General features: G+C 35.5%; 1 protein-coding gene across 10 annotated transcripts in view; it reads left to right on the top strand.

Annotated features, from left to right (window-relative positions):
• POSTN (periostin) overlaps positions 1–27,954 on the top strand; it is a 38,084-nt gene that overhangs the window by 1,545 nt on the left and 8,585 nt on the right. For 4 of the 10 annotated variants that reach the window (XM_027815564.2, XM_027815566.2, XM_027815570.2 and 1 more), the window contains exons 2-18: positions 190–288; positions 7,199–7,263; positions 8,588–8,745; positions 9,383–9,547; positions 10,364–10,510; positions 13,079–13,220; positions 14,415–14,627; positions 14,782–14,916; positions 15,784–15,932; positions 16,457–16,593; positions 17,355–17,485; positions 20,320–20,450; positions 20,626–20,728; positions 21,064–21,131; positions 21,721–21,766; positions 23,940–23,987; positions 27,254–27,349. In XM_027815564.2, the coding sequence (XP_027671365.1) occupies positions 190–288; positions 7,199–7,263; positions 8,588–8,745; positions 9,383–9,547; positions 10,364–10,510; positions 13,079–13,220; positions 14,415–14,627; positions 14,782–14,916; positions 15,784–15,932; positions 16,457–16,593; positions 17,355–17,485; positions 20,320–20,450; positions 20,626–20,728; positions 21,064–21,131; positions 21,721–21,766; positions 23,940–23,987; positions 27,254–27,349 (2,033 nt within the window). The remainder of the gene's footprint in view (positions 1–189; positions 289–7,198; positions 7,264–8,587; positions 8,746–9,382; positions 9,548–10,363; positions 10,511–13,078; positions 13,221–14,414; positions 14,628–14,781; positions 14,917–15,783; positions 15,933–16,456; positions 16,594–17,354; positions 17,486–20,319; positions 20,451–20,625; positions 20,729–21,063; positions 21,132–21,720; positions 21,767–23,939; positions 23,988–27,253; positions 27,350–27,954) is intronic. The other 6 variants (XM_005446494.3, XM_027815567.2, XM_027815571.2 and 3 more) reach the window with 2 other exon arrangements.

Below are 27,954 nucleotides of genomic sequence, written 5' to 3'. Positions count from 1 at the left end.
AACCCAACTGGGCAGTACTGGGACCTTGCACTGTGGTTGGTTGAAAACACACCTGCCCTGGGAACTGAAGCCAGATGTTAACTTCTTACCGTTGCTTAACAGAAATAGTATTTGCTGTGATTTTATATAGAACGTTTCCAAAGATGTACAGAAACTTCTTTTTAAAATGTTTCTCACTCACACCCATAGCCCACATGTCTGTGCCCTTCAGCAAGTTATGGGAACAAAAAGGAAATACTTCAGCACCTGTAGAAACTGGTACCAGGGAGCCATCTGTGGAAAGAAAGCGTAAGTATGCTTTGTTTCAAAACTATTCCCCATTCATTGAGATAATATAATGTACAATTAGAAAACTCTCATTTTTTCAGAGTCAAACTGTTTCTTTCAAATGCAGACACAGGAAGAATTCAGTTCATAATTTTACAGGGTTACAGCTTCTCTTTAGCTACTTCTAAAACCACCTGGATAACTGATCCAATAATTATCGCCAAAAATAATCACAAAAGGAGTAGGAAGATTGAAAGTGACAGCATAGTATATAGCCTTTTTTAGGTTTCAGGAGTTCAAAGTATTAGCTTTGGCAGTACTTCTCTGATTCAAGTATTTATAGCTCTATTTTAAACATGAAGAGATCTGAGTTTACGTGACATATCCAAAACCACAGAGGTATCTAATAGGCCAATTGTGAAAAGAACTCAGCACTACCCAACAGAGCTGTGTGCTCAGACCATGTATCCACAAGGGAAAAAGAAATCAGAATGTGGCTGTGGATACAGATTAAATCTGGGTGAGTTTGGCATTCATTTGAAATTGTGTGTGTATTTCAATTGTCAGTTTTCAGAACACACGTCATTGCCTTCTCTGTGATAAAATGTCGAAGTCACTGCTGCTTTGTCAGCTATAGAGCAGCTTCAGAATGTAAACATATGCAAAATCCCAAGTCCTGAACTTATCTACTCCACTTGCCACTTAGAATGAAGTAATTTAATGGGAACTGACATTGTTTACCCAATATAATAAACTGATGTTTTTCTCATGTACCACAATTTCTCTTGCTGTTATGCAATTACTTGGATAATTTTCTCAGCAATTGTCACAGGAAATCATTATTTTTCTCCTCCACTATCCTCTTACAGGGTCCAAATAGGTCTGGGGTGACATTTTCAGAAAGGCTTGAGTGAACAGGGAGTCCAAGCTTCAATTCCAGCTCTTGTCTTTGGATATTAGGAGTCTCTTAGTCAAAGCCTATAAAACTCTTCCAAACACCCAAGTAATATTTCAGTACAGAATTTGAATAGTCACTGAGAGATTGTGTGCCCTAAGACATAAACATATGTTGATACATGTTGCATATTATAAGTATGAAGAGCTTAACTCCACTGAAAAGTAAGATGTACTCTTAAAACTTTCCCAATGAACATGAACCACTGGTTTAGATGTTAATGTAATGTGGAATAGAGATTTTTTGGGGTTTGTGCCAAAGGCTTCCTTAACAGAGCTTAATAGAAGAAAAATACCCACAGTGTTAGCAACATAAGCCAGTTGAAGGTGATTCGCTTTGTAAACAAGCTCTTAAATTCTCTTGAAAACGTTTTTCTGATCAACAATAATTCATTAAATAAACTAGACAGAAAAACTGGAACAAGAAGCGACTGATAATTTTCAATGTTAGTCACAATTTTATTCTCCTGATTGTCAGAGTAATGAGTAAATAAGATCCACATTTTCCAGTTCATTCTTTAGGTTAAAAAAAGTGTTTCTAAACATAGAAGCAATAATAAATTCTGGGAAATGTATCTCTACATATATTTGACTTTAAACAATTACACATAGCTCACATTGAGTCAAACTGAGCTTTTCCAAACAGAATACTTTCAAGTTAAAACTGCAACTACAAGAATTTGTTAAATGTATGAAATTCATTGAACAGTTCTTTACAGCAAGTTGCAGAATTCTATGTTGACAAAGAATTAAGTCCAGACACAACCTAAGTTTGTGCTGGGAAATGGGGGGGAGCACAAAAAATGATGCAGAGTATGTATGCATCACTAGCAGTGCTAATATGGCTACAGTCTCTCCTGCTCTCTTCAGTGTGTCTGCATATATGACACTTTCATAACTAAAAAAGTCTCCTTCTCCTATTTATTATTTTCATTTTTTTTAAAGCCAGCTTTACGTTTTGTTTCATTTTTCAGCTGTTCTGGCTGACAATTATGTTCATGGTCCTTTTTGAGCATGATCCCTATACTTACTAATGTAAAAGCGATTAAGATTCCAAAATTATTACTTTTGTGAGAAAAATGGCTCTAATAATGATTTTATCACTTTTAAAATCAAACATGTAAATCAGACAGTAGTCAGACAAGGACCTGAAATGGGTTTGGATTGTGGTTTCTACAGCTCCTCTTGGGTGTCTTAGGCTTTTCATTTTTTGAGGTTTCTGAAAGATGCTACATGTCATAACACAGTGTTGCAAAGGATCCTTAGGAAAAAGACCAAGGGAAGATGTAGTAGTAGGAAGGTGGTTTTTTTTTCCATTTTCTTGCTAAGAAAATGTTTTCAGTGCTCTGACAGCATTCCATAAATAAATAGAGCTGAGTTATACTTCTGATACAGCGAGACACTGATTCCAGCACATGGTCTTGTCTTTCAAGTGCTGCTATGGCTTTGAAGTCTCAACTCTAAAGTCAGTCTGGACATGAAGAATGATACCATGGCCCCACCAGAGCTGAGGGAAAGACCTGATTTTCATGGGCCAAGCTGTCACATTTAGTTTTCTGTTACTGTAAACTTTATTGGTTACTAAATAGTGTTTAAGGAGGTAGAAGAAAGTAACAGCAGTAAATTAGAGTAGACATAGCATAAATCATGATGAACATCCTACCCACACAAGCAATCTGATTATTCTAAATGCCTAGAAGTTTCTTTGGAATGTAATTGACTGTCTGGAATCCTAACCAGTCTCTCCTCTCCTGATTTTTGATTTTTTTTTTTTTATAAGCAAATCCAGGCAGATTAGAAGTAATTTTTCATACTGACTGCAGGGTTTTATGCATTTGATGATGGTAATAATGATCGATTTCCAGTCAAACTAGACCGTGTGTGGTTATTTGCCCCACCTCTACCTTCAGTTTTTTTCAGGACCCATAGGTTTATAGTTTTTATCAGAATCTTTCCTTCTCCTCCAGATGGCATTCCTTCTCCTCCAGATGGCATTATAATACTGACTTCCCTTTTACTTCAGTGGACATGCTACTAGTCATTCAAAATACTTCACCTTTTGAGCAAAGTCTGCCATACCACTGACTTCTTTGGCACTACATTTTATTCTGCTGCAGACATATTGGAAAGAAGGGTATTTCCTGAGGATTATTTAGACTGAAACTTGCGTATTCTCAAAGTCAGTTTTGGAATACAACCTACTCCTGTGGTTTTATTCCTAGATAGCTGTCACGTCTTCCCATGAGAGAGAGTCTGCTCTCAGCACAAATCTGACAGGGAATTCATTATTTTGGTGAGCTCCAGAACTAAAATGAGTTATGCAGTGGTAGATACCTTCATGTGTCAGGAAAAGTAGCCTGAAGCAACAGGCAGATTGGACTTATTGAACTAAAGTCAGGTGGTGACTTTGTTCTCTTCACTGACTAGAATTTAGAGGAATGTAAGCTGTAAAACATTTTACAGAGTCTGTGTAAGGCTGTAAGCAAGAAGCCTGTTACAGCCAACTGCAGGAAAATATTGAGCAGTGAGGCTGGGGGGATTTGAGCATGAGAATCTACGCATCACACCACCTACCTTCTTCTTCCTCTTTTAACACTCCTACTGTTGTACAAGCACTCACAGAGCAAGGCTGGAGGTGGAAAACAGCGTGTGTGAGAGAGTGAGTTAAGTCATAAAACTCCTAAGGGGCTTTTTTTGTGTGGATGTACTGGAACATCTGTTATAACTTAGTCTTAACTGTTAATGGGAGTTTTATACTCTGTATGCAAAACAGAAATGCAGACGTGACTCAAGAGGTTACTGTAACACGAATGCTAATCCAAAGGACAATGGTTCTTCTCGTGTTAGTATGTCCATGTTAACAAGTCCTCCCTAACTTGTAATATATAGTCAATAAAATGTTAATTTGTACACTTTCTATCCTCTACTGTAAATTTCCAATTGGGATGCAACTTAAAGATTTGCTAAAATCAGTCTATGGGACCAGAAGTCTTTCCACTGTTTCACTGTAGTATTTTATCTCCATGCCAGCAAGGAGTAGAAACAGATGAGTCACAGAGCTGATCTGAATAAACTGAAAACTGGCTCTGTTAGCCAAGAATAACAAGGATTTAAGGTAGTGTTGCCATGCCCCCTTTTTCCTTTGGAATATACTTCTTTGGATCAGGTCAGAACAATTTTGTGCTACAAAAGCCCAACCAAACAAAAAAACACCACTCAAAAAAAAAAACAAACCAACCAAAAAAACCCCCACCAAACACACACACCCACCAAAAAAAAAATTCCAAAAACTCTAAAAATTCAAGAATGCTTTTTTGCAAACATCTTTTAAAAAAAACCCACCAAACAAAAAAAACCAACCACCAACCAAACACAAAAAACCCCAAAAAACCAAAACACCAAAAATCAAGCATTGCTTGTTATCTGAATTACTGCTTTCTTCACTTGGGCACCATCTTATATTGAACTAGCAGAGAGATACAGATGAGGATAACATGGGGTGAGATGGTACTTCCCCTGTGTACTGTGTCTATAGACAGGTGGTGCTGAGGAACTGCATCTTGCACTGAGTTTTAGCTGGTTCTAATCTTATTGTGGGATCCTCCATACAGATCTTTTTTCTCCCATTCCATGCTTCTCACTACATTTTGAATACAGCTGATACATGGACCTTCTAATTGCAGTCAGTTGTAAGGGAATATGAATACTGTAAGTGGGAACTTACAGTAACCCTTGCTGACTTAAAAAAAAAATCAACAAAACCCTGAGTTGTACATAACAATTTAGATAGCAGAAAAAAATCACTGATCTTGTAATGCTTGGCTGAAGTAGCATTTTCATTCTTAACTGTGTTGTTCAGCCAATTTTCTGCCTTTCATTAATTGTGTCATTTTTGGACATGGTAAGAAGACTAAACTTGCCATGTCTTATTCTATGCTTATAATTCAGCTTCCTCTTTTATTTTTTCCAAAAGCTAAGTAATACTGCAATATTTCATAGCTGCTCACGGGGTGAGTGGGAGAGATTTTCTATCCCATGGAAGGAAGAAATATTTTCTCATGACAAAGCATTTTACACAGCTGGGAGAACATTTTGACTCCTATTTTACTACACAGTTTTCTTTAATCAGACCTTTTTTTTTTTTATTAGCTTCTGGCAGGGATGCAACAAGAAGGAAGAGTATAAGGTTAATTCCCTTATTAGTTAGAAAATCTTAGCCTAAACTGTATGCTATTCTTCCATCGCCAGGCAACAGCCATTCAGTGAATTGCTTTAAAGAAAGGGATCTATTGAAAAGTACTATACAAATGCTTTCAGTATATGGCTCCTCAGTTGAAAAGATGCACATGGCAGAAGGATGAATATCTCATCTGTGTATATGTATATGAGGGAATGGAGACAAAATATTTTCATAGCACAGAGAAATGAAAGACTAAGTTGTTTTTTTTAAAAAAAACTCTTTAATCTTCACCAGCTCTATCAGATTGCTGTCAAATACAGAATTACAATCCTCACTTTTAAAAGAATGCTTTGTAATGCTATTGTTCTTCCAGTCTACTTTCATTTTTCAATGTCTTCAAGTAGTTTGGATGTTGAAGGTCTTAAGTCCAACTTTTCATTTGAATAAGCTGTTCATTTTAATGTGTTTGTGGTTAATGTTTTGTTAGTTTAGGAAAAATGAAAGAAGTGTACTCATCTGCCACGAAAGAGCCTACAGATTAAAAACTGGAATGTTGTGGTAGCAAAAACTGTCAAGGAATTAGTGTTCAGAATTCTAGCACTGCCAGCATTGGCCATACCTATAAAAATAACTTCTGTAAAACCATGATGTTTTAATTTGTCATCCACAGTGTAGCATAATTTGAAAATATCAGAAATCTAATTTCTTAAGGTTTCTGTTTTAAACTTTGGTAATGTATAATTTGCTGGCATTCCCTCTCTCAAGGAGCCAAAATCAGCTCTGTGATAACTTTAATGAATTTGCACTTTCATGTAAGAAAGGAGAATCTGTCAAGCAGTTCTATGGTAGAGCTTTTATTTCTGTCATATTAATCAAGAAGACATTATAACTTATAAGACTATCAATGCTAAATTGAATGTTACAATATAGAATTATCAGTTAGCCCTGGTTCACTGTTATGTATAGCTTATACCTATTAAAGAAGAATACTTTATTTGCATCATTATATAACAGCTCCTGGTCCCTGGTATTGCTAAATACTATGTATGCTGTGATGACATACTTTTTTTAACTCTGTTTTTGACTTGTATTCTGGTTTTCACCCTCACTACATCTACAGTGAACTTCCCCTTGTGTCCATCCACCCTGTCTTCTTCTCTATAACCTGCTTTATGTCTGTCCGTTACTAGATCTCTCCCTCACTCCTGAGCTTTTTCAAAGACTTCCTTGAAAAACTGAGGCTCTAACATTCTACTTTCTATCACCATACAATCCACAGGACCTTGTCCTAAATACCTGTTTAGTCCCTAGATCCAATATGTACTTTTGTCATTTTAATTTCTGTTTGGGTAATTTATTTTTTTTTCTTTTTCCTTTACAGCCCTGCTGCCACTAGGTTTTATCAATGTCCTCACTTTCTTTATTTTTACCTTTCTTCAATCCCATCGAATCTTTTCAAGATAGACAGTTCATTTACTTTTCTTCAGCTGCTGTTCTAGTCACATAATCTTTTAATAACTCTAATTGAGTTCCACATCCCCTCCCATGTTCCTTCCTAGGACTTAAACTTAATGATGACAGTCACTCCATAAATTCAAAAGCCTTACAATTTGTAAAATATAACCAATTTTTGGTCTATAAAGAAAAGGCTGAATGATAAAAAAGGGATGAAGGTCTGGAGAGTGTGTACATAGCAATGAAAAATTAATAATAAAAAGTTAAAAATTAGAATTAGCTAAAAAAAGTATACACTTGTCCTGTATATGATTTAATTGTGCTTTTATCTATATCCCACAGAACTGTCTTGTATGAGTGCTGTCCTGGCTATATGAAGATGGATGGTATGAGAGGATGTCCTGCAGGTACAAGTTTATTTTCATATGGATGAGTTAGTATATGAGAACCATTACAATATAGGAGACTTTCAAAGGTCATCTTGAGAAATAATTGCCTTTTTTAAAGATTTACTGCCTAAGAATACACAGCTTCATTTGCATACAGTTAAATTGCACACCGTTAAAAATCAGCCAGCACTGAATTTCATCATGCAGTTGAAGTTTCCCAGCTCCTTCCAGTTGTTGGACTGGAGAGAAATTATAGTGTCTGCAGTTCCCAAAGCTGCTGAAGTTTTATTCCTATTCCCATCACACTCAAGAATAACCTAAAGCATACCAGTGAGGTCAGAAACCCAGGGCATGAGGTGTGGCATATTTAAATTCTGTTTATTCCTTTTCTTGAGAAGACTTGAATATTATTTACCGAAAGTGTTATAGGTTTTAAATAAACATTAAAATAATTTTTTATTCCTTTAAATTAAAGAGTGAAAATAAAGACAGGAATTCTTGATTTCTTCTATTTGTGCTATTCTGTTTTGCATAAATAAAATTAATTGCAGCAGGGAAGAGTACCCTGAGAAAGAATATAGTTTATAACTTTAGATCCTTACATCTGAAATAATCATTTTAAATTCAATGATAGTTAGTCAAACCTAAGGCAGAGTTCAGTTTGTTCAGGTGAATTAATCTCACTGTAGATGTTTACATTAGGGTGAGGTCAGTCACACTCTAGAATTGCCTGTTTCTCTCCATGACCATAAGAAAAGCCAAGAAAAACTAGTTCACTTGCAGATTCCTCACTTCTAGATGCCTGTCTCCATGTAGCAGTGCTTCAACTGTGAGACTATGGCCATTCTTATTCTCTGGATGAAACGATACATGCACAAAACAAACACACTGGCAGAAGAGCAAGAGGTCTCACAAGAATTCTGGTCCACCATGACCAAATAATACTTATTTCATTGCAATTTTTGTGATTTAGATGGAAGTTACTCCTGTCCTCAATAGGTAGCCTTCCATTTCAGGTTGGGTTGGCACAAACCAAGACAACTCTTCTAAAGAAAACATTACAGCATTTGGTTTCATCTGATCTAATTTTTCATTAAGAAAAAAAAAAAAAAAGCCAACAACCAACAACAATAAAACAAATAAAAACCCAAGCAAATATGTTTGGATGGTTTTTGAGTATGTTGACAATGGAATTTTAATCCAAGCACATTGTTGTAATATTGTATTAAACATTTTCTAAAAGGCAATATTATTGTCCAACCAAAAGAAACAAAGTAGATTTGATTGTGAGAAACTGAGTGACTGAAGAGTTTACAGTATTCCTATCTCACGTTTATTTTAGTTGCTCCTATTGATCATGTTTACGGTACCCTTGGTATTGTGGGAGCTACCTCCACGCAGCAGTATTCAGACATATCAAAGCTGAGAGAAGAGATTGAGGGACGAGGATCATTCACTTTCTTTGCACCAAGCAATGAAGCCTGGGAGCAATTAAGTACAGTAAGTGTGTGTGTGCACGTGCGCGTGCATGTGCATGTGTTAAAGTGTCTTTCACCTAATGTTTTAGCTGTAACAGCTAGCCTATGATAAGGTAGACTACAAACAATATTGATATTTTAGATATAAAAGGACATTACCATATAATAAAATAATTTGCATGTTTAACTCATTGCTGAAGCTAGAGTCTGAAATTTTTTTCAGGAGTACTAAGCAACTATAAGTTTTTTCTTATTTATTGCATGACATTATTATTGCATGACAAATATTAATATTGTTAGTGTTGCTGTGTTTTGAGGAAAGAGACTGGAATTCCAGCAACTGCATGATGTAGAGTATAATTGTACTTTGCCAGCAATTCAGGTGTCCTACCTTTAGTGATGTTTTTATTTAAAAAAATACTGAATCAAAGCTCCTCCAATGACTTTGTGATGAGACCTTATCTTCTATTTGTGAGTAAATCAGACTAAACCATCGTTTAAGTAGAGCCAGATTGCTAGGTATCAAAGTTGTGTCTCCTAACAGGAGATATCCATTGTTGAATATTGAAAGCATACGTTAAGGTAAAGCAATCGATACATTTTCCTTACTGGAAGAATGTTTTGAAGCTTCTAATTCATTAAATTCTTTTATTCTTCAGGAAATTCACAGGAATTTGATTGACAATGTAAATATTGAACTGTATAATGCTCTCCACCACCACATGGTAAACAAGCGTATGTTAACAAAAGATCTTAAGAATGGCATGACTCTGGTGTCTATGTATAATGACCAGAAATTGCTTATTAACCATTATCCTAATGGGGTAAGTCTGGTCTCTTTTTCTTTTTTCCTAATATAATTTTACAGTTATAGCTGAATTTTTTCCTCTATTTCCTTGTACAGCTAAGAAAATCCATTATACAAAGTTCAACATCTAGCAAGTCAGTTGCCACTGATAATACATTTTCTCCTGAAGAAATTTTGTCTGCTGTGTAGACTAATCACTGAGAAAGAATTAATGAACATGTGCTGTTTGCTGTTTAGAAATCAAAGTTCAAACTCTTCCTAAAAGACTAAGCCTTCTGTGGCCAAAAAGGATCATAACAATTCTGAGAGCAAAATCTACTATTAATCTTCATGTGTTTACAAAATAATATTAAATCAGATCTCTTATTTGAATTGGATGCACAGTAGAAGCATTTAAGATTGTAGGGAACACACATTCAGTGTTTGGTTGGAAAAAAAACTTCATTTTTATAAATGTTATAAGTGTCCCTGTTAAGTCACTCATCTTTCTTGCCTTAAGTGCATCTAAATGTTTATGTTGGATACAGTTTACATCAGTAAAAACTGATACAATCACCATGTTAACCAGATAGGGAAAACAAATCTGAATAATTGCAATAAGAAATAAAACATGAATATGAAATCAGAGTAGCCTGAATAAATCTGCTACTAGCTTTCCAGAAGCTTAGTTTGCCTTTCAAATCTTAGGTTTTACTTAAAAAATCCAAAAACTGAAAGAACAATAGTGAATATATAATATACAGTACATGAATTGCCAATCTGTAAGAATCAAATTCCAAGTATATAATAAAATTAATGCTTAATCTTCTACTACTTGATTCTTCAAATCTAGGTTGTTACCGTTAACTGTGCCAGGATCATCCATGGCAACCAGATTGCTACCAATGGTGTTGTTCATGTCATTGATCGTGTCCTGACGGCTGTTGGAAATACCGTTCAAGATTTCATTGAAGTTGAGGATGATCTTTCATCTCTTAGAGTAAGACAAGAATAAAAATGCTTCTCTGGTCTTTTAGGTTTTTGCTCCCTTTATTTTTTTTGTGTTTGTTTCCCACCCCTCCCCCCATATGTGTATGATACCTGGAAGTAAGAAGGATTAGTTCAGTAAGAGACAGAAATAAAGTTAAGAACTCCAGTTAATATTGCAAGACTAGCTATATAAAAAAGCAAAGGATATTTTACATAGGGAGTCTGCTTCTGATCTTTTGTGGATCAGAGAAGATTATGTCAATAGGACAGGATGTGTCCCTCTACATGGAAAAGTGTCTTCCCTTCAAATACAAAGGTAATGAAATGTGTGAACGTAAGTTACAGTGTCTGGTGCTAGATAAATATGAATAATTTCAATGAACAACAGAAAAATTTAAAAAAACCAAACAAATTCCAGAACCTAACTAACAACAACTTTCAGAACACCAGTAGATAATGTGTAGGAAGGATTTTTCTTGCAGAGAGGAAGTAGATATTTTTCTGTCCAATTTTCTAATTTCTCTTTCTGGAGAATGTATCTGCTTAGTGTAATGGGATTTCATGCTGCACATATTAAAAAAAAAAAAAGCCACAGTTTTGCAGATAGCTTTTATTCTTTTCCCTCTTCCATGTCCTCAAAAAATAATAATAAAAAAAATTGAATGCAACAGCATAAAGGTGGAAAAGATCCTCTGAATCCTTTAAATCAAGCCCATGACAGTCATAGGCAACCTCATCATTTAAACCCCTTAAAAAAATTAATATAAAAACCAAGCATTTCTAGTCTCCAGCTGAAAAAGAAGCCCTATCTATTTCATTTTTTCCTGTGTAATCTTTGTTGTATCTCTTCTATTTGGATTTAACTTCTGTGAACTTTAAGCAGACATTATCACTTAATCCTAGATAAGGTTTTACCTATTCCTATTACATTAATTTGCATACCTCCCTAACTCTGCTTGAAAAAAATCTTACTGGTTTCCAGGATACATGCTATCATCATGCTTGGGTTTTTTTCAGTTGCATCACATTGCACTTAACTTTCTGACTTTTCAAAGGATGTAAGCCCCTGTTTATAACACATATACCTGCTAATTCCTGTGTGTATGCTTTTGCACTTCATACTGCTTTGATGACTTTGGCCCCAAAAGATAATGTGCTAATGAAACCATTAAGCAAAATCAGTCCTAAGACTAATATGACATTACTTTGAGGATGGTTATTCGCATCTTCCAGATTGCGGATTTCTCACATGTACTTTATCTTTCTGTCTTACATTGAGCTAATAGTATTTCAAATTTAACTCAGCAAATTTTTTAGTCAATTCCACATGTGTTCAGTTTTACATATGTTCTTCTGGCAAATCTGTTCATAATTTATATTGGCATACTCTATCATATAACCCTTTAAAGCATCATATATTCTCACAATATCTTTGATTACTTTTCCTGCATAGTTCTTTTTCTTCAGAATTCGATTCTAATGAGCACAGGATGTAGCTGCCAAAGAAATACATATTGTTATAGTATTTTCTTTTAAGATTGATCTGATAATGGAAACACCCAAATTGTGAGGTTGTACAGATGAGATTTATAAGCAACTTAAGAAAATTTATTTAAGGAATAAGAGAGAAATTACATTTTTAGAAAAACATTGAATTGGGTTTTATTTAGTTCTGACTGCTTACCTCTTCATCACAAGAAGGTAGAAAATTTTTCATCAATTGTGTTTAACTTTTCTTTTTTAATGTCCAGGCCTGTGTACCACATTAGGGATTAAAAACCTGGAGAAAAATTTTCCTGGCCTCAAATCTTAAGATAGAATAGAATAGTTCAGTGGGAAGGGACCTATGATTGTCATCTAGTATGATTGCCTGACCAATTCAAGGCTGACCAGAAGATAAAGCATGGTATTAGAACATTGTCCAAATGTCTTTTAAACTGACAGGCTTGGGGCATTGACCACCTCTCTAGGAAGCCTGTTCTAGTGTTTTGCCATGCTTTCCTAATGTCCAGGCTGAACCTCCCCTGATGCAGCTTTGAACCATTCCTATGCACCCTGCACTAGATACCAGGGAGAAGAGCTCAGCACCTTGCTCTCCACTTCCCCTCCTCAGGAAGCTGCACAGAGCAATGAGACCACCCCTCAGCCTCCTGTTGTGATTCAAAAATTCCTCCTAGTATTTAAACAAATTAGTCATACACCTGTAATAAATTTTTATTATTTATGGGGCAAATCATTAGCTTTGCTAGACTATTGCTTTCATCTAATTTGCTAAAACCTCTATGTTCAAACTTTTCATTTAAAAATTTAGTCCATAATAAAAATTTATACTCTGCTGTCACCCCTATGCAAATGTATTGATTGCTATTTAATTTAAGTGCTAAATTAAGGTGCTAACTCAGTGTATCAAGATGCATTTTCCCCACTAAATTAACTTTCTATTACTTTTTGTCAATTCATTTTTTCATCTTTCTGTAACACTGATCTCAGTCTAGTACCTGTGGTCATTAGGTGAAACTAGACAATGTATTCTGGTAATATTTTAAACAACCAATATTAAAATAAATTTATTTTCTAGGCTGCTGCCATCACATCAGATGTCTTGGATATTCTTGGAAAGCCTGGTCATTACACACTCTTTGCTCCTACTAATGAAGCTTTTGAACGACTTCCAAGGGGGGTTTTAGAAAGGATCATGGGTGACAAGGTGGCTTCTGAAGGTATGTAACATTTTTTGCAAATGAGAAATACAGGTGAGTGGATCAGAAGATAAAAACTACATTATCCTAGTGACTGAAGTTGAGCACCTGTACTCTCATATATAAAGGAAGAATTATTTCTTCTGTCTGATTTTTCCACTTACTAAAGATTCAAAGTCACTGAAAACTTAATTTCCAAAACAGTTGAAAAGAAACTGAAAATATAGGTACATCGATGTTTTTAAGAGTTCAGCTGCATAGCTCTGATAGAGATTCCTGTCTCTAGCAATGCAGGGATATCTGAATGTGGAATTCTTCCATAGCTTTCTTATGAACAGTTTTTTCATACAAAAAAGACATGTTCTTCTAAAAGGCAAGCTCTGCCCTGCAAGTTGAACTGAATTTATACTATGTATTCTGACAAACTGTAACAGTCAGCACACTTATTCTTCTGAGAACTACAATAAAACTAATAGCTGAATCAGTCTGTTATGTGGACAGTAAGGCAATGGACCACTTAGAAATGGAAGGCTCATTTATGAGTTCCACTGCGCTAAACGAGTTCTCCGTCATTTCATTGTAGCCTGGTTAAGTCACTGTGCAGTATCTCAATGGAGAATGATGAAGAGGGGGGTCTGGACTAATTTTAATGTGAGACAATAACTAAAAATAGAATCCTGAAAAAACATGACATTTTTGTTGTGGTGTGTTTTTTGGTTTGGTTATTTTTTTCCCACTTTATCTTCAGGAGGTTTTGGCTGATTATTTTGGTACCCACAGAGTACACTGAATCTTACTTGTATAGTAAGTCATAACAAAAAATAAATCTGGAGTCGACATTGCATAGCCTATAAAGTTTTGTACTCACAGGCCCATTTGGAGCATATCATGCTCGGTCACCCAGTTATATACTCTGTTACACAGAGATCGCAGCATAACCGGTATATTCTCATAATGCAAGGGATGCCAAAGATTTTTTACCATAGATATTGTTTAAAGGCCTACAGTATCAATTCTCATATAAATAACTTCCAACAAAATATCTATGAATGTAAATAAGCAAATATGATGGATAAGCTAGTAAGCTATTGAAAATAGTGTAAATGTAATAATGTAATAATTTATTCCACACCTATATATGAATATTATACATGTATATATATGAATATATGTGTCCAAACACCTATATATGAATTTCCTGCTCTTTTCTCACAGCTCTCGTGAAGTTCCATATCTTAAATACTCTCCAGTGCTCTGAAGCCATCACAGGTGGAGCTGTCTATGAAACCTTGGAAGGAAACACAGTTGAAGTTGGTTGTGATGGTGAAAGTCTGACTGTGAATGGAGTGAAGATGGTGAAACGCAAAGATATTGTGACAAGCAATGGTGTTATCCATCTCATTGATGAAGTGCTAATTCCTGATTCTGGTCAGTGATGTGTATGAAAATCTTACACTGAAGATGTTTTCTATGATCTTACCTAAATTACTTGTTATATTGGTATGGATAAGCATGAGAATCCAAATCAGGAAAAGGAATAAACTGTGTTTTAAAATACCTTTTCCTATTCCTTTATTTGCAGCCAAGCAAGTCATTGAGCTTGGGGGTGCCCAGCAGACTACTTTTACAGACCTGGTAGCACAGCTAGGACTGGCATCTTCTCTAAGACCAGAAGGCCAATACACTCTCCTGGCACCTCTGAATGGTGCTTTCTCAGGTTAGTAGCCTTAAAAGATTATGCTTTGAATGTCAAAATAAACAAGAATATTTGCTACCCTGATAGTTTTCCAAATAAGCCCCAGTACTTGTTCTAAGTCCCAAGGAAAGAGCCCTAGAGAAACAGAGATACTTCATGCTTCCAAAATACATACCATGCAGAAAGACAAAACAAGCCTAACTACCAGGGCGCACAGCTTATTTTTAGTGATACTGTTTGTTAATGGAAATAGTATCACTAAAATAAGGTAGAAAATATGCATGCACAGACAGATTGTGGGAAAGAAAATATATTAATGAACTGCCAGTTCCCTTAATCATTAAATTCACAATTTATGTATTTGTAAAAAATTTATACAAGAAGTTTGGTATTTTCCAGTACATTAAAGCAGAGAAAAACTCATACAAATATACTATAAAAAAAAAAGGTGTTTGCATATTTGAATAAGTGACCACAAGGGCATCCTGCCCTTCCCCCAAGAATGTGAGTGTTGACTCATCACCACAGAAGTGCATTTGGAAAGGTTTTAAGGTGCACATACATAAAGGAAAAGTTGTAATAAGAACTTCAGCAGTAATACAGAAGATGGAGCAGGCCCGCATATAAATCATTAGCCATATTATTTATATTAATTAATCAGAGCTATGTCAAGAGTTAATGACTGAATTTAAGGAATGACAGTTTGCAGAAACCCCTTAACAATTCATTTTCTGTGTACACAGAAGAAAGTACAAACCTTAACTCAAGCATTTCAAAGAAAGAGTCAGTATTTCCATGGTCTTTTAATATAGCATTCACAGTTAACCTTACTTAAATGACAATTCACTATATAAATCATTATATATTAATGTTTAAATGGCTTTGTAGATGACACCTTAAGGATGGATCAACGCCTTCTTAAAACGATCCTGCAGAATCACATTGTAAAAGTGAAAGTTGGGCTCAATGAACTGTACAATGGACAAGAGCTGGAGACAATTGGAGGAAAAGTGCTTAGAGTCTTTGTGTATCGCACAGTAAGTGAATGGGGCTTTCTAACAACACATATCCCAACCATGAGAATGGAAAATCGTGACAGAATAGATGGTGAAGTTGAATGAAACCTCCAACATTTAGTGCTATGACTATCTAGCAACAATTTTCAAGCCATTAAGCTAGGAAAAAAATAAAAATAAATATCTTTATTGATGGAAACTTTGGTTGCATGGAAGACTTTTCAGGAAAAGGAAACAGGATTCCAGATTTGACACTCCAATAGCAACAAATTTTTAAAGCTATTTTTTAGAACTAATTAAGAACATTCTCAAGGGAAATTTGTTTGGAAATGTTTACACCATATAAACTTAGTCCAAATTTTGCTGCTTTTGCTTTCTCAAGCTATTGCCTGTCAAGAATACACAATTTCACTGTAGGAAGTACATATGAATATAATTTTTAAATTTAGGAGCCTGTTGGGAAGTGTGCATCCATCTAATATTATCAAATATATATAAGTGATTATCATTGTGTGAATAGCTCCACTTGTTTCTCTTTTAATCAGGCTGTATGTATTGAAAATTCATGCATGGTCAGAGGAAGTAAAGAAGGAAGGAATGGTTTTATTCACATCTTCAGACAGATCATCAATCCAGCAGAAAAGACATTGCATGAAATGCTGAGAAATGATAAACGTTTTAGGTGAGTAGCAGTTTTGACAGCACTGAGACTTTCCTACAAGGTGTAATTATGTGTACGACACAGCAAGTCTGAGAAATGGACTTGTGGACTGTGCGTTGTTGGATTTTGGGGGGCAGGGAGGTCAGGGAAGGGATTATTACTTCCTCCTCTTAAAAAAAAAAAAAAAAAAGAAGAGGGGGTAGGAAAGAAAAAATAAAATGGTTCTCCTCCAGCTGTGTGCTGAAAGAGTTCCTAGACTTTATGCTAGAATGGTTGTTTGCAGCACATAGGAGTCAGTAAAACGCCAGAATGAGAGGAGTATGAGGACTAGCGGGATTGCATGATACATTCAGAACTATAAATGCCGCAGAGCCTGGAGGTTTAATTAATCAGTACAATTCCATATGGGTGCAACATGATTGCATACCCTTCCAGTACATAGTTCTGTTCCCTTCCTGCAAGTATCTCGATACTCCTAGAGACAGCAACAACCCTTGGCACCCCCCTGCTTCATCTCTTTGATGTGTGTGCGTGGGGGGGGGGGTTATTTGATGAATTCTGCTCTCATCCAGGCTTCTAATATTTTTCTCAAATCCATTTTCCTCAGTTTGCTACTCTTTTTTCTCATTCCCCTCCCCCACTGTCTATTTCTGGGAAATAATGACAGTGCTTGAAGATTGATGCACTATCAGAAAACATGAGGGAAAAAAGCACCTGGATCCGAGTATAGTTACCACATTTCAACAGAATATATTTGTGGTTTGTCTGTCTATTGTAAACAGCACTTTCCTCAGTCTGGTGAAAGCTGCAGATTTAGATGATGTTCTGTCACGGCCTGGAGAATGGACTCTCTTTGTTCCAACTAACGATGCCTTTAAAGGTTTGACTGATGACGATAAGGATATATTGATAAGTAAGTACCATAAGAAAACTAGAGCAAATGTATGATCTATAGGAAAAGTGGCTAGTGCACTTTGTACACAAAAGCTATCTGATAAAACAGTTTACCTTTTGCATAGAGCAGGTCATAGGACCTCCCTAAATTAATTCTTTCTTGGGGGCTAGAGGAAATATCTTTTTGGAAATATGCATCCAACCTGAATTTAAAATTAAATTTCAATCCTTAAGGTATTATTCCAAGGTGTAATTATCGTCAAAGTTAAAAATCTTCATTCATTTAATTAGCTTCAACTTTTCATCACTAAACCTTGCTATAGACATTTTTAAATTGAAAAGTCTTTCCTATCAGATTTCTTTTCTGGTTGTGACCATTGCATTAAAAGCTATGTAGTATTGACTTTCCTTTCTTTCCTTTACTTTCTGCTTTCTGCCTCCACCCAGTGATCTCTGATATTACCTGTGCACTACAAGTTAAATATTGAATATATTTTGCTAAATGCCAGTTTATGTAATTTCTTTCCATCTTACACTTTTCAACTCTGGAATTATGTAGATTTTTCACAAGATTTAAAAGTAATTTCTTTAATGTCATGCTTTATTTCCATAAGTTAAGAAATGCACAGTGAATATTTTAAATTTCCTATAGAATTTCCCACTAGAGGGGTAGACTGTGGCCACAGCACTATAGATATTTTTAGTATATTTGAGAGTAATAGACCCATGCCAGATTCACAAGTGCAGGAGTGGTTGCCTTGAATCCCACATCCAGAAGGTCAGTCGCATTTTCTGTTCCTGAACTTTTCAGATCAAAGTTTGAAGAGATGAAGTCGAATCACATGAAACCTTAATGACTTCAAAGAGTCCAGCTCAAAGCACCGATAAGCAGAAATCCCAGCTCTATACAGCCTTTAACCCACTAATGAGTCACTATGATTTTGAATTATCTCTTCAGCCATTTAAAATTACAATAGTCATATAAATTACCTTCCAGTGTAGTGTGTCTCTAGTGACTAACAGTGAATTAGCAGATAGCCTAAATGACTAATGTTAGATAGCTACATAATGAATTTAAGCTTGTCTCAAGGCTGTGAAGTAACTTGATAAATGCTATTATTCTGTTTTTATTGGACTATATAGTTACTAACTAAGACTGAGTTTATCAAATCTATTATTTTTATCTTTGGTTCACAACTTGACTTTGTAGCCAAGTGCCATGGTATTTTGGAATATTTCTATAATTAAAAATACACTTATATGCCATTCTGCTTTTCAAGGGGCTTTATGTTCTACTTTTTCCTATGATTCTGACTCAGTTTCTACTTACTTTCCTTGGTAGATGAGATTTTAGTCTACCTCCCTATCCTTTTGCAGCAGAAAGTCCATTTCTTGTCTTGTAAGTGAGATTCTTGTAAGCAGAGATTACTTTCTGGAATTCTGTCTCGGCTTTCTTTAAAGGCATTATGTTGATTTCACCATAAAAATTAAACCTTAGAATATGTAAATTTTGAAGGACTATAAAGAAATACTTTATTTGTAAGACAGGCAGAAAACAAAGATTATTGTAGCCAGTAACCATTGTGGCAGAAAACAAAGGTAAGCAGTTTGTGAAAACAGCTTTTGAATGGTCATGCTTAGGCTTTGTGTATAACTTGATGCTGTTTATGAATGGTCCAGTCACAAAATCTGAGTGCTGATTTTAGTAGGAAGAAAAAGAGCATTTAATTTCATTTCAGTAGTAAAGTGAATTCCAGTAAAATAAGTCATCAAAGCAAAAAGCAGAAAAAGGAAAATGTTCACTGAAAGACATACCAGGAAAAACTTATAACCAGACAGTATTTCCACTGCAGTTTCATCAAGGCTGAAAGTCCTATTAACAATCAACATCAGCATGTAATGTTAACATGAAACTTGTAACAGAACAGTCAATATTCCACGTAATGGCACATGTATTTCAAAACTGCTCTGCTTGGTACCCTGCCTCCTGGGGAGATTATGGGTATTCCTACAGCCTATCCTATGACTGAATCTCCATGGACCCAGAGCACCAGACAGCCTTGTCAGGACACCAGCTTGGGCTCCAGAATCCATTTCCATTTAAGACAATTTTGGAAATGTTGAGTTTTTTCTTTTCTTCCTAAATAAAAATGTCAAACTTTGAAATATGAGAAACATCCCTAGAATAGAGGTTTTTCCCTTTTCCCAGCTTCTCCAAGCTGCATCTGGTCTCTGTAAGAACAGAGAAAAACAGCACTCTAAAAGACTTCTTTTCTGCCTGAAGTAAATATCAACTCCCTCCTTCCCCAGATGGGAAAAGATGTGTGTATATAAAGAGTTGTGAGTTATCCCCAGTCATCTCAAAAGCATGTTACGACAAGAGAAAAATTATATTAATTGTTAGCTATGGTTACCTTTAATTGCAGCTATGTTAAGGCTGGAGTTTGTCTAGTAGCTTGGTGAAATTTCATATTGCTCACTGCTTAGTGGTCCTGAAATCATTGTGTTTGTGAATGCTTTGTGAAGCATAGTTAAGAAAAGGGCAAAAAATCTGATTAGATGTGCAAGCAAATAAGAGAAAATAATATAGAAAAATAAGAAAATGCTGACTCCTTTTCTGTTCTTTTGCTTGAAAGTTCTCATAATGTCTATGTTTATGTTCTAAGAACCTTTTTGTCATGTGATTGTTTTTTCCCCTTTATCATCATCTTAACAGACTAAATTGTATGTGCTCATGATAGTTTCGTTCATACTGTGCCTAGTTCTGGCTCAAGTCTGTGTGAATCCTTAAAATTTCCAGAAAGAATTATACATTACCATTTAATTTTTAATTCTACTTTTCTTTTTAAATAGGAGACAAAAATGCTCTCAGGAATATTCTTCTTTACCACTTGACACAAGGAGTATTCATTGGAAGTGGCTTTGAGCCTGAGGTGACAAACATTCTTAAAACCATCCAAGGAGGGAAACTCTACTTGAAAACAGTTACGTGTTGAAAAAAAAAAAAAGTCTTTTTGATACAGCCTTGTAACAGGGATTTGACATTTCACGTCTATCCATGTTGCAGAGTGGGCTGCACTTCTATGAATGCTATATTAAGGTTTGGGGATATTTTTTAATGTCGCTAATAACTTGTGGTCTCTTTTCATCCTATCCCAGGTAAATGATACTCTTCTGGTTAATGAACTGAAGTCAAGAGAATCTGATCTCATGGCAACCAATGGTGTCATTCATGTTATTGATAAACTCCTATATCCAGCAGGTGAGTATTAGTTCATGTAATTTATACACACTCTTCTGAATCTATTTACAAGTTATGCAGGTGCAATAACTTAAAAATGTTAATTCCTGTAAAAAGACAATTCGTATGTGGAAAAAGAAACAGCAAATTTACCTCACTACTGTTTTGTGTAAGAGCCTTGCTTGAAACCATGGCAACTCTGAAATTCTGTGAAAGTTAAATATGTGGAAGACAAGATGCTGTAGGCTATCTTTTCCAGTGGTATAAGTGCACACATACATCTCCTGATCACTGTAAATGGAATTAAAACGAACACAGATGTATGTTTACTCTTATATGCCTATTTATTTTGCCAGATCTGCCTGTTGGAAATGATCAGTTGCTTACAATCCTGAAGAAGTTGATTAAGTACATTCAAATTAAGGTACTCTTTAAATAATTATCCCTTCATCTTTTTGGCAGGATCTGTGAAATCATGTACATTATAATTCGTAAGTGATTCTCTCGTCCCTATGTTTCTTCAGCAGACAACATATTCAATAGCTCCCAGTTACCCAAATATAAAAATGAATGATACACTGCACTCAGTAGTTAGAATGTATGTTTTTAACACCACATATCTGTAGAATATTTGTATTTGGATAACTCCAATGTGAACTGGCCCAAATCTGCTCTTTGTTTCAAGTACACTTTATCACTCCAGCAAAATAAATCACTTCTAAATCCTTGAGGCAATTTGTCTTTGAAGGAAATATTGAGTAAAAAAAAAATTAATGCTATGGCATTAAAACCACCAGCCTCAATAGCCTGTGGAGAAAAACAGGCACTCTTATCTAACTCAGCTAACCTCTTGAGATTATATTCTCCCTCAACAACGAATGAAAAGACCTTGAAAAATAGCATAGCTTAACTTTTACATCAATGAAGCAGAGAATCCTACCCCCATTCATTAGGAAACTAGAAGCCAAGTATACTTTCTTTTAAATTTTAAAATTACTTTTCTGTATTTATAGTTTGTTCGTGACAGTACCTTCAAAGAGATTCCACTGACGTTTTACAGTAAGTTCATTCTAAATACATCCAGATGGGTTTGAGATTGCTTTTTAAATCTTGCCAATTTCAATCTTGAATTGTAGATCTTTTTTTTTTTTTTTTTCAATTAAAAAGAAAGAGAATTCTGGGAAAGTAAGATGTGCCCATGAATCACAGGAAGAGAAAGACTCAAATTAGAATGTTTCTGGCAGTTATGCTACTGTATGCATTTTCTTTCCTTTCCAGATGTTTGACAGGAAAGTAACCCTGAAGTAAGCTGTTCAAACTCTTTGGGGTAGGCAAGATACATATGGAAAATATTGTTTTCCAGTTTTTAGCCAAGGTTCAGTGTTTGGTGCGTAACAGACTTGTACTGTCTCTCTCTCCAAGATGTAACATTGTACTGTGCTGACTCTTCAAGATGTAGCATTGACCAAACTCTGCAATGAGATGCTTTCTTTTTCATTGATGTTTCTAGAGGGACAGAGTGCACCTGTTCCACTTGTTTCCCATATGTGCAAATATGAGGCTTGCATGAGAGGCAGTTGTTCTGACCATTTTCCTTTTAAGAAGTAAATGTAAAAAAGGAATAACTTGTTCTTTTGCAGCCTTTTTCAGGGTTTGCATTTAGTTTCTGAATAAAAAGTAGAACTGTTAAAACAACTGTTAGAAGACAAAGGTCCTCCTGAAGCTTTGGTTTTTGAGTTTTGAATTTAGGTACATGATAAAATTTCTATAGGATCTACTCACATTTCTCTGTAGAAATGGAAACCATCACATTAGACCTTTGAAAACAGAAAATGGATGCACTAAAGTTAAAAGACGCTTGGAACAAAAAATGCAATTATCTATTCTGATGGCAAGTTGAATATGAGTCAACAGTGTGCCCTGGCAGCCAAAAGGGCCAAGTGTTTCCTGGGGTGCATCAAACACAGTTTAGCTGGCCAGTCAAGATAGGTGATTGTCCCACTCTGCACTGGTGTGGCCCCACCTTGGGTATAGTGTGCAGTTTTGGGCACCTCAATACAAGAAGGACATCAAACTATTTGAGTCTGTCCAGAAGAGGACATCCAAGGTGGTGAAAGGTCTCAAGGGCAAGATTTATAAGGAGCATCTGAGGCCACTTGGTTTGTCCAGCTTAAAGAAGAGAAGGCTGAGGGGTAACCTCATCGCAGTCTACAACTTCAACAGGAACCACGGAGGGGGAGGTGCTGATCTCCCTCTGGTGACCAGTGATAGGACAGGAGGAAATGGGATGAAACTGTGTCAGTGGAAGTTCAGACTGAACCTTAGGAAAAGATGCTTCACCGAGAGGGTGGTTCATCACTGGAACAGGGTCCCCAGGGAAGTGGTCATGGCACCAAACCTGCCACAGTTCAAGGACCATCTGGACAGTCTTAGTCATATCATTTAGTTTTAGGTAGTCCCATGAGGAGAAGGAAGTTAAACTTGATGATCCTTATGGGTTCCTTCCAACTTGAGTTATTCTATGATTCTATCTCCAATGGCCAGCGAGAGTAGTGCAAGAAGCGATGTCTGTAAACTGAAGCAAAGAAGGTCAATGTCAGACATGAGGAAAGTTGTAACTGTTCATTTAGTTGAATGCAGGAACAGGAAAGCTGGGACCTCTACCAGTAAAGACTTCTCTACCAGTGAATGGATATGAGTCAAATAACAATCTATCAGAGATGTTCAATGAATACTAGAGTCTGTCTTAGGTATAGAGGAACAACTCCATCTTCCAAGGGCACCACACTTGTCCTCTTCATGATGTTCTATCAAGTGTAAGAGTAGTTCTGAATGTCAGAGGGTTTCCTCTGTTTACCAGGTTGGTTCCCTAATCAAAAGAAAAGGGCAAGATTTTAATTTGTGTCAGGGAATTGTGCAATTCTTTATGCAGGGAATTGTATGAGCCATTATTATTACGTAGCTTTCATAATCATGGGTTTCATGACCAGTGGGTTTCATAAGGCAGAAAGGCAAAGAGCACGCCAACAGACTTTGCCTGCAGATGACTTGTATACACCACCATTTAGTAACTAGAACAAAGATCTGTATTCTAAAACCTTTTGAGTTACTTTTCCATCCATTAATATCTGTGATTTTATCCACATCAATGGCCAGACCAAATCTAACTGATCATTACTATAAGGAAACTACAAATGGAATGTACTTTATATTCCATTTTCTATACTTTCAGAAATTAATATAATTGAAAGCAACGTCCAGCCCATCATCAGAAAGGAAGGTAAATGAGGCAATTAGTATATATATTTCTGTATATGTTCATGTACATATACAGAATATATATTGTATCTATTTCCTTAATAGCAAATTGTACCAAATAACTCCAGGACATTCAAGACTTTGCTGAAAAAGCAAAGATACAAATATTGCAATTAGAACTGGCTGAAATATTTTACATAAAAAGATTTCCTACAGTTTTTCTCCCCAAGTGGATTTTCTCCTTTTTCTATGGGCATTTAAAAATACGTTTTAAATAATCTTTTTTAAAACCATTTCTTTTATGTGCCTGAAATATTACTATATCTTTAATAAAATAATTTCGTTTTTTAAATTAAAATTGTTATTTTAAAAAATTAAGTAGATTTGTTTCTTATAATTTGAAGGAAAAACCAATCAGTTAATTTTTCTATAGTGTTCAATCAGTTCTAAATACCAATATCTGTCAGATGCCTGGAAAGGGCAGTTAGCCAAACTTATTTAATTTCTCGAGGCAAAAGCATGACTTGAAGATTAGTGGTGGGACTGAAGAGATCAAAAAGTGGGGCTGGGACTGTCAAAACCTCATATGATTCATAACAATTAAAACATCCATTGATTTCACTAGATCACTACTAATGAGCTCCAGTTTCTCATTGAAACAAAAATGCTCAAAGGGTTGAGTTCAACTGAGGAGGAAAGCAGTTAAAAATGTTTCACAACAACAATTTTATCCAGCCTTTTTAATCATTGTTTCTGGGAGGACTTCCTCCCAACAGAAGTGACATGAGCTTGTGTTTTCTGCAGGTTGCCTGTGCTTCAATCTCATTTAGGATTAGACATCATCCAACATATATATTGATCTTTGTTGCCTAGTCTCCATCATTAAAACAGATCCACAGAGCAATATAAATGGATAGGTTATTCCACACGGTAATTTACCCAAGATATTTTGGAAATTTTCCTGTGATGAAGGTGAATCACTCTGAAAGTACCTGTTCTTCTATGTTAAATCCAGAAACAGGGCATATAATTTAGGTGATTTACATGTTGTTCAGAAATTGATAGTTAACCGAAAAAAAGCCCCTCTTTTGAGGAAAAAATGAAATGTCTGAGCACTTCTACAGTTATATATACAGCTAAGTTTTATTCACCACAGACAGAAAAAATATGTTAGTGAGTATTGAAGAGTTACTCCTTTCCATTGCCAGTACAGTACTTCTGCTTTGGGATGTACTCCAGGGAATGATTCCTGGCCAATACAGCCTTTCTGCTGATGATTCAGAAATAGACCAAATAAAGTAATTTCTGGTCCTTCTGAGCTTGCTAGTAGTAACGGTAGTAAGCAGTAGCTTGCATCAAAACCATATAAGCCCACAATTATCTGTAGAAAAAAGCTGGCAACGCTGCACGTTAATTTCTGCGGCATATGTCAGGAAGTTCTAGCAGATCATGATGGAAAGGAGATTTCAGTAAAAAACCAGAATCATCAGCACCCCCACGTTTAGAGGGTGATGCCTGTCTCAATGTTTTGTACTTTAGTTGTGCTTCCATTGTCCATGCATAGGCAAGTTAAAGGGATCTAAATAGTTAAATCTGATTGAAACCCAGATCTTAATGGATTACATGTTCAAAAGATTGATCCTAGACTAGGCAGTATAGCAAACTATGGCTTTGCCTTTTGTTTTGCATACATTTGCTGTATCAACCACATAGGAAGGTAAAGTAATTTAGAAATATTAAAAAATGTAAAACGATTGATAAATATTCATAAATATACCTTTGACATTTTCAGTAATATTCATCACTTGCATCAATGTATGTATTCTCAACACACAAAAATGCCTCTAAATTTAAAACACAAGCAAGTGAATGAATCTTGTAAGAATGCTTCTTTGAAATATTGATGAATGTTTTTTTCAGCCAGAATTGTTAGAAAATAAAAGGAAAAGCAATGGGTTATTCAGCTATTTAAAACTAAGAGTAGATGAATAGAGCTCTATAATAACTGGGCATCATTCTGATCCTATCATATCATCTCAACTGCAGCAAATAAATGAGTTATTCAGCTCTAGCTAACCTATGCAATAGTCTGCTGCAAAAACAAACAAAAATGTATGCTTGGATTTGTTATTAGTGAAGGACACTAGTTAGCCTAAATTGTACTGTTTTCAACAATCAACACCAGGCACACATATTAAAAAGCTATTGTTAAATCCTGATCAGTAATTGGAAAAATAAAAATAAAAATATACAGTATCTAATCCTACATAAATTTATATGAAGAAAGATTTTTAAGGGATTTTTAAGGAAAGTGGGAGAGATGAACTGTCTTAAGTTTCTAACTCTGAATAGGGAATAAGGGAAGCGTGCGTTACAGCAACTTCTTAAGCAGGTGTTGCTGAACACTTGTTACAGAAGAACTGTATTATTCCTGTTAATAGACTGCATCAATAGTGTGTTCCTAATTTGCTTGTTATCTGCTGCTCCAGCCTGTCAGACAGAGATACATTTGGATCAGTGTGGTCTATAGGGATTGCACAATATTAAGAGGTTTGTGTTTGCATTGCAATCAAGATGACCAATCCCATGCAACTCAAATGAATAATGCTGACAAATATCCTTACAGCAATTCCAGTTGATATGTGAAGCGTGTTTTTTTTTTTTTTCTTTAAGCTTGATGACAACTGGCCAAGTCTCGGTAGCCTAAAAAAAAAGCACCAAATAAAAAAACCCCAAACAACAAATAAAAATAACCCAAAACAACATAAGGGAATTCTGATTAAAAGTCCTAGTTTCCTCTTGGATATCTATACAGTTAGTAGCAAACAACATGACAAATATTCCTCTCTCTAGTCCTTTTTTAAGCTTTCATACAATAGTTTGCATGCTGATCACTAGTGGAACAATAGCAATAATATTCCAACAGTGCCTCAGAGTATCCTTCTTACATATATAGAGGAACACTTTCTTTCAGCTGCTGAGGATCTGTTTTTTGCCTGAGACTTGTCAACAGATGTTAAAAATATCAGATACACAAAAGTGTTTTTTTTTAAAAAAAAGGTAAATAGTAAGTGTGCAATAGGATCTAAATTTAAGATGGCATGAGAGGAAGTACAAGATTGTATATCATTGCTGCAAATGGGTTTGCAGATTTAAAAAATCCTCCATTACAGTCATTGGGTTTCTTTAGGATAAGGGGGCATAATTCTGGCTTCATCTCAGCCCCATGGAACACCATAAATATTTTTATGACTATTTGTAATGTGTTGTTTTTTTCCTGTGTCACAGACCCATCTATCACACAGATCACTAAATTAATTGAAGGGGAACCTGAGTTCAAAATAGTCAGGGAAGGGGAGACAATAACTAAAGTGATTCATGGAGGTTGGTATACTTTTAGCAACTCAATTTGTATTAGTTAAAATTTGAAACATTCATTATTCCCAGTCTGTTTCTACTTTATGTAGGTGATTCATGTGTGTTATGTTAAACAACTGTTCTGTTTTTAACAAGACCTGGAAGTGTTGTAATTGTATTGCATCAATTCATTCTTACTTCTCATGAATTTAAAAATTTAGGGTTTTTGTCTAGTTGTGTCCCATAGCTACAGCCAAGACAGCTTTAGAAATGCTCTGCATGCTGACATAAGATCTCTCTCTGTTAAGAATTATTTGCTGGTGTTGTCCTGCATCAAAAATGCAGTAGATAATTCTGTGACAGGCAATTTTATCAGACAGAGAGATAAACTTTGCCTTCTGCTTTGCTAGGGACATTGAGAAGTTCACATCTAGGATGCTTTTAAGGGAAAACCAGCATGTAGCCATCCTAAGTTTTGAGGAAACTTAGTTTCTGGTCTCCTCTGACCATTTTTATTTTTCATAAAATATGCAATAGTATTTCCTTGTGTAAGCTTGATTAAGTTTCCATCTCAAAAACAGCACTTGTAACACTATTCACTGCTTGATTAATGTCTTCGATTTAAAAATCCT

The sequence above is a fragment of the Falco cherrug genome, chromosome 2 (genome assembly GCF_023634085.1).
Source record: "Falco cherrug isolate bFalChe1 chromosome 2, bFalChe1.pri, whole genome shotgun sequence".
In the NCBI taxonomy this organism is placed as follows: Eukaryota; Metazoa; Chordata; class Aves; order Falconiformes; family Falconidae; genus Falco; species Falco cherrug.
The sequence above is the reverse complement of the archived record's forward strand: the minus strand, read 5'-3'. Positions and strand labels throughout refer to the sequence as shown.